The sequence below is a fragment of the Mandrillus leucophaeus genome, unplaced genomic scaffold (genome assembly GCF_000951045.1).
Source record: "Mandrillus leucophaeus isolate KB7577 unplaced genomic scaffold, Mleu.le_1.0 Scaffold1217, whole genome shotgun sequence".
In the NCBI taxonomy this organism is placed as follows: domain Eukaryota; kingdom Metazoa; phylum Chordata; class Mammalia; order Primates; family Cercopithecidae; genus Mandrillus; species Mandrillus leucophaeus.
Genome location: NW_012100510.1, coordinates 90694 through 97741, shown reverse-complemented (window position 1 = coordinate 97741; position 7048 = coordinate 90694). Strand labels below are relative to the sequence as shown.

The 7048-nt window shown below is 54.0% G+C and overlaps 1 protein-coding gene across 1 annotated transcript in view; it reads left to right on the top strand.

Annotated features, from left to right (window-relative positions):
- Positions 1 to 5721, top strand: part of ELAVL3 (ELAV like neuron-specific RNA binding protein 3) — a 25513-nt gene extending 19792 nt beyond the window's left edge. Inside the window, 3 exon segments of the mRNA XM_011971375.1 lie at positions 3897 to 4050; positions 4222 to 4486; positions 5679 to 5721. Of these exon segments, the coding sequence (XP_011826765.1) occupies positions 3897 to 4050; positions 4222 to 4486; positions 5679 to 5721 (462 nt within the window).
- Positions 5722 to 7048: the final 1327 nt, after the last annotated feature.

Below are 7048 nucleotides of genomic sequence, written 5' to 3'. Positions count from 1 at the left end.
ACTGCGACTCCACATCTTGGGTTCAAGTGATTCTCCTGCTTCAGCCTCCTGAGTAACTGGGATTACAGGTGCCTGTCACCATGCCCGGCTAATTTTTGCATTTTTACTAGAGATGGGATTTCACCGTGTTGGCCAGGGTGGTCTCTAACTCTTGACTTCAAGTAATCTGCCCACCTCGGCCTCAGATAGTGCTGGGGTTACAGACGTGAGCCACCATTCCCGCCATGGCTGTCATTTTAAAAATCACTATCACGGACATGACAGCGGCTGATGTGATTGTCTTTTTTTTTCTGGAGAACCCCAGGTGCACAAAATTGCATTAATCAGAACCCCGCCCCCCCATTCACTCTCAAACTACTTTATCTGTTTTGTTCATTTTTTAGTTAGTTATTTCAAATGGAGGCATACACTCTCACAACTCACTGTCTCAACTCACTGTCCCAAACAAAAGCCAGACCCTTGACAATGACCCCTATCTATCAAGAGGTTAATTAGAAGAAATAGAAAATAGAGGCTGGGCACGAAGGCTCACACCTGTAGTCCCAGCACTTTGGGAGGCCGAGGTGGGAGGATTGCTGGAGCCCGGGAGGTCAAGGCTGCGGTGAACCATGATTGCACCACTGTACTTCAGCCTGGGCAACAGAGCGAGACCCTATCTCAAAACAAACAAAAACCTCACTTCACAAGAAAAAGAAAGAGGAAAGGAAGGAAAGGAAGGAAGGGAAGGAGGGAGGGAGGGAGGAAAGAAGGAGGGAGGGAGGGAAGGAAGGAAGGAAGGAAGGAAGGAAGGAAGGAAGGAAGGAAGGAAGGAAGGAAGGAAGGGAGGGAGGGAGGGAGGGGAGGGAGGGAGGAAAAATAGATACGGGGGAGAATTGCTCATGACCACGCCCCAGCCTCGTCCTCAGGTCACCCACTGAGCATCTGAGAGGTGGACTTCTGGGCCATGCTTCCAGGACATTGATAAACATACAATGAAACAAGGTCACACAATATTCCCTGCTTTGTAAATAGACTTTTCTGTCCCCTATTTTACCATACTCGCCACTCACCACCGTCTCTGGGAAATAAATATACATGTCCATTTTTTCTTTTTTTTTTTTAGAGACAGGGTCTTGCTCTGTAGCCCAGGCTGTAGTGCAGTGGTGTGATCATAGCTCACTGCAGCCTTGAACTCCTGGGTTCAAGTGATCCTCCAGCCTCAGCCTCCTGAGTAGCTGCGACCACAGGTGTGTGCCACCACACCCAGCTAATTTTTTTTCTTTTTTTTGTGGAGATTGTTAGGGGCGGGGGAGGGTCTTGCTGCATTGTCCAGGCTGGTCTCAAACTCCTGGGCTCCCTCGATCCTCCCGCCTTGAACTTCCAGAGCACTGGGATTATAGGCATGAGCCACTGCACCTGACCCACCATTTTTTTAAACACCTGCAGAGAATTTCATTGTTGGGTTGGACTCTAATTAATAATGTGATTCAGATAGTAGTGCTAAAATCTGTCTAATTCCTAGTTGGGAGAAGTGCTTTGAGAAAGAGTAATAGGGGTGGTGAGGGGAGGACAAATTTAGATGAGAGAGGACAGGGAGGATGTTTCTTTTTTTTTTTTTTTTTTTTTTTTTTTTTTGAGGCAGAGTCTCGCTCTGTCGCCCAGGCTGGAGTGCAGTGGCGCGATCTCGGCTCACTGCAAGCTCCGCCTCCCGGGTTCCCGCCATTCTCCTGCCTCAGCCTCCCAAGTAGCTGGGACTACAGGCGCCCGCCACCATGCGCGGCTAGTTTTTTGTATTTTTTAGTAGAGACGGGGTTTCACTGTGTTAGCCAGGATGGTCTCGATCTCCTGACCTCGTGATCCGCCCGTCTCGGCCTCCCAAAGTGCTGGGATTACAGGCTTGAGCCACCGCGCCCGGCTACAAATTTAGATGAGAGAGGACAGGGAGGATGTTTCAACTGAGACCCAAAGAAAGAAGAGGGGGAAGAGTGTTCCAGGCAGAGAGAACAGGCAATGCCAGGGCCCTGAGGCTGAGACGTGCCTGGTGTGTTTGTGAAAAATGGGGTAAGTTCAAGTTGCTGGAACACGGTAATTGCGGCAGAAAGTCGGGGGAGATGAGGGCAAGGGTGTGATGGGGAAGAATGTGCAGGGCTTTGTGGTACAAGGAAAGGACCTGGGCTTTCCTGCTGAGGAAGGTGGGAGCCATAGAGAGTACTGAGCAGATGGGGGATGTGACCTGGCTCAGGTGTTCACAGGCGCCCTCTGGCTGCTGCAGGGGGAACAGACAGTGGGGGATGGGAGCAGGAGGGCCAGCGTGGAGACTGCTATGCTGGTCCAGGTGATCAGTAGTGGAGGCTGGGCCAGGGTGGGACAGTGGCAGTGGGGTGAAGTGTGTGGATTCTGGATAAGGAGGAAGGTGGAGCCTACAGGATTTACAGTGGGTTGAATGTGCATGTGAAGAACAGGTGTCGAGAATAATCTGAACCTGGGGACACAAGCAGTTAGGAGGACAGAGCTGCCATTAGTGAGTCGGGGCAGATGGGAGGTGGGCGGGAGCTGGAAGTACCCATGCTGTGTGTGAAGGGCCCTTGACCCCCTCATGTGGGGCACCTGGACGCAGGTGCCACCAGCGGTGCAGACTGAGGACATTTGGGAGTTATTGGATGGAGCTGATGACTAAAGATCTGAATGTCCCTGGGGGACCCAGTGTAGCTGGATAACACAGTGAGATCATGTCGCTACAAAAAAAAAAAAAAAAAAATTTTTTTTTGAAGATTAGCTGAGGCTGGGGGAGGTGGCTCACGCCTGTAATCCCAGCACTTTGGGAGGCTGAGGCAGGCAGATCATGAGGTCAGGAGTTCGAGACCAGCCTGACCAACATGGTGAGACCCCATCTCTGCTAAAATTACAAAAATTAGGCCAGGCACGGTGGCTCACACCTGTAATCCCAGCACTTTGGGAGGCCAAGATGAGCGGATCACAAGGTCAAGAGATCAAGACCATCCTGGCCAACATGGTGGCAGGTGAAACCCCGTCTCTACTAAAAATACAAAAAAAAAAAAAAATAGCTGGGCGTGGTGGTGGCATGCCTGTAGTCCCAGCTAGCCGGGAGGCTGAGGCAGGAGAGTTGCTTGAACCCGGGAAGCGGAGGCTACAGTGAGTAGAGATCGCGCCACTGCACTCCCGCCTGGTGACAGAGCGACACTCCATCTCAAAAATAAAAATAAAAATAAAAAATAAAAAAATTAGCTGGGCATAGTGGTGAATGCCTGTAATCTCAGCTACTCAGAAGGCTGAAGCAGGAGAATCGCTTGAACCCGGGAGGCAGAGGTTGCAGTGAGCCGAGATGGTGCCACTGCACTCCAGCCTGGGCGACAGAGCAAAACTCCATCTCAAAAGAAAAAAAAGAAGAAAACAGCTGGCCAGGAGTGGTGGTGGGTGCCTGTAGTCTCAGCTACTTGGGGGGCTTAGGCGGGAGGCTTGCTTGAGCCCAAGAGGTGGAGGCTGCAGTGAGCTGAGATCACACCATTGCATTCCAGCCTGGGTTAAAAAGTGAGACCTTGGCTTTAAAAAGAAAAAAAGTCAATGTTTGTTAGTGGACTATCAAGCATGTGATAGTGATGTGAGCTGGGTATTCAAGGATCCCCTTGGGGTCACATGTCACCCCAGGGAGACATGTCCTCCCCAGGTGGCAGGTCCCCATCATTCTATACAGGCAGTGCCAAGTTGTTATAGCCACTGCCGTGTCCCCTCTCCCATATCCGACTCAGCCCCACCCATGGTGACAACTCTAGAGATACTTATTGAGTGACGGATGGGTCACTTCCGCCAACTCCGTGATGGCTTAGACGTGGCCTCACTCTCTCCATCTGTGAAATGGGTCTCTGCCTCACCCCTGCCTGTCTGACCCCCTCACCCAGGTGTCCTATGCCAGACCCAGTTCAGCATCCATCCGGGATGCTAACCTGTACGTCAGCGGGCTCCCCAAGACCATGAGCCAGAAAGAGATGGAGCAGCTCTTCTCCCAGTACGGCCGCATCATCACGTCCCGCATCCTGGTGGACCAGGTCACAGGTCAGGCAGTCAGGGAGGGTGCACCTGGTGGGGGTGCTGGGCAAAGGCAGTCAGGTGGGATCAACGTGGAGAAACCGACCGAGAGTCAGGGCATGAAGCAGGGAATGGAGGAGTGGGGTTACACAGGAGGGGGACAGGGTCGTCGTGATGGACGTTCCCACCCCCTGGCAGGTGTCTCTCGGGGTGTGGGATTCATCCGCTTCGACAAGAGGATTGAGGCTGAGGAGGCTATCAAAGGACTGAACGGGCAGAAGCCGCTGGGCGCAGCTGAGCCCATCACAGTCAAGTTCGCGAACAACCCGAGTCAGAAGACGGGGCAGGCGCTGCTCACCCACCTCTACCAGTCGTCTGCCCGGCGCTACGCAGGCCCCCTACACCATCAGACACAGCGTTTCCGGTGAGCCCCCTGCCACCCACCCAGACGGCCCCAGGCTGGGTGTCCCCAAGCGTGCAGGTGCCCTGCCTGAACCCCATTCCTGCCAGGGGAGGGATGCCGGGAGGGCGCACACATGGGGGCCAAGGCGCCTATCTGTCAAGCGCCAAGGCCAGCCGCTCGTATACAGCAGGCACTCAGTGTGTGCTGGCCACAACGATTGGCATTCTTGGTGTTAAAGATTTTGGCATTGGCCGGGCGCGGTGGCCCAAGCCTGTAATCCCAGCACTTTGGGAGGCCAAGGCGGGTGGATCACGAGGTCAGGAGATCGAGACCATCCTGGCTAACACGGTGAAACCCCATCTCTACTAAAAACACACAAAAAATTAGCCAGGCGTGGTGGCGGGCGCCTGTAGTCCCAGCTACTCGGGAGGCTGAGACAGGAGAATGGCGTAAACCCGGGAGGCAGAGCTTGCAGTGAGCTGAGATCTGCTGCTGCACTCCAGCCTGGGCAACAGAGTGAGACTCCGTCTCGAAAAAAAAAAAAAAAATTTCGGCGTCATCTGACTGGGTTCCAGCTCTGGTGGCCCCTTTTTCTTTCAGGTTCGTGACTGTATCTCTCTGTGCCTCAGTTTCCCCATCTGTAATAATACCAAATATTTCATGAGTCTTTGCTGTGTGCTACACACCCTTATTTTTCTGCAACCCGATGAGAACAGAGCTTGTGTCGTCCCTGTTTTATGGACGGGGACTCTGAGGCACAGAGAGGTGTTGGGGTTTGCCCGGCCCAAACAGAGCAGAGACTCGAACCCAGGACCTGGAGTCCAAGCTCGTAGTCACTCCAAGGGGAGACAATGGAAGCCCCTTGTGGGCCCCTGGGTGGTCGGGGCAAGTTACCCACCCCTTCAAGTGCTGCGAGAATGTTGCCTATAGTAGTTACTGTTGCCTTTGTTAGGCGTTATCTTTCCCGAGGGATCCCAGCGCCTGGGCCCAGAGGGGACACGCCGGCCAGGAGGGGGAGGATGGATGAGGAGGGCAGTGCAGGCTGGGCAGCGGCGGGGCAGGCGAGAGGCGGTGCCTGAGTGACCACGGTTCCGTGCCAGGCGGTGTCTAGCCGGGCGGGCAGGGAGCAGGCAGGCGGGGGCAGGGCTCTGCTGCAGGCTTGTTGGGTGGGGGTGGGGAGGGCAGGCCTACGGTGTCACAGCCGGGGGGCATGACTGGAAGCCACCTCTGACCACCACCTCTGCCTCCACAGGCTGGACAATTTGCTCAACATGGCCTACGGCGTCAAGAGGTAACAGTGCCCCCGCCCCGCTGTCCCCACCCCTCACCATCCATGCCCCTGATGCACCCCTCCCCGGCTCATCCTGAGGGCTGCAGGCTTAGTCTTTTTTCCCTGGGTCTTGGAGTAGCATGGCCATTGAGAGACGTGACATCGAAGCCAGGCATGGTGGTTCTCGCCTGTGCTCCCAGTGTTTTGAGAGGCTGAGGGGCAAGGAGCACTTGAGGCCAGGAGTTTGAGACCAGCCTGGGCAACATAGTGAGATCCTTCTCTACAGTTTTTTTTTTTTAAAGGATTAGTCTGGTGTGGTGGCACATGCCTGTAGTTCAGGCTACTCAGGAGGCTGAGGCGGGAGGATCGCTTGAGCCCAGAAGTTGGAGGCTGCAGTGAACTGTGATGGTGCCACTGCACTCCAGCCTGGGTGACAGAGCGAGACCTTGTCTCCAAAAATTAAAAAATGTGGCCGGGCACGGTGGCTCATGCCTGTAACCCCAGCTACTCAGGAGGCTGAAGCAGGAGAATCGCTTGAACATGGAAGGAGGAGGTTGCGGTGAGCCGAAATCGCGCCACTGCACTCCAGCCTGGGCAACAAGAGCAAAACTCCATCTCAAAAAAAAAAAAAAAAAAAAAAAAAATTTAAAAATGTAAAAGAAGATCTGAGTCTCAGTCTAGCAGGGGAGGAGACAGAAATGAATAGTGATGAGGGCTGTGCAGTAGAAAGGGTAATGGAGGCCAGGCGCGGTGGCTCTTGCCTGTAATCCCAGCACTTTGGGAGGCCGAGGTGGGTGGAGCACGAGGTCAGGAGTTCAAGACCAGCCTGGCCAAGATGGTGAAACCCCGTTTCTACTAAAAATACAAAAATTTAGCCAGGCGTGGTGGTGGGGAGGCTGAGGCAGAGAACTGCTTGAACCCGGGAGGCAGAGGTTGCAGTGAGCCGAGCTCATGCCACTTTACTCCAGCCTGGGCGACAGAGCGAGACTCCGTCTCAAAAGAAAAAAAGAAGGGGTGACGGAGACCCAGTAGCAGAGATCCCCTCGCATCTGAGGCAACATCCACACACAGGCAGAGTGGAAAGGGAGTTCGTGGCAGTGGGAGCAGCCTGTGCAAAGAGGGCCAGAAGGAGAGAGTAGTTTGTTCCTCGTGGTCAGGATTGAATGGTTCAGGCCCTTGGGTCCTCCTCTCCCAGCTGAGGGCTTTAATGGAGGGCCGGATTGCCAGCGAGGAATGTGGGTGGAGCCAATTCTGTCCTTTCATGAATTCATTCAACAGACACCTCCCAAGTGCTTACTGGGTGGTGTTCAGGGGCTGGAACAAACTCTTGCAGGGAAGATGGAGTTGATGAT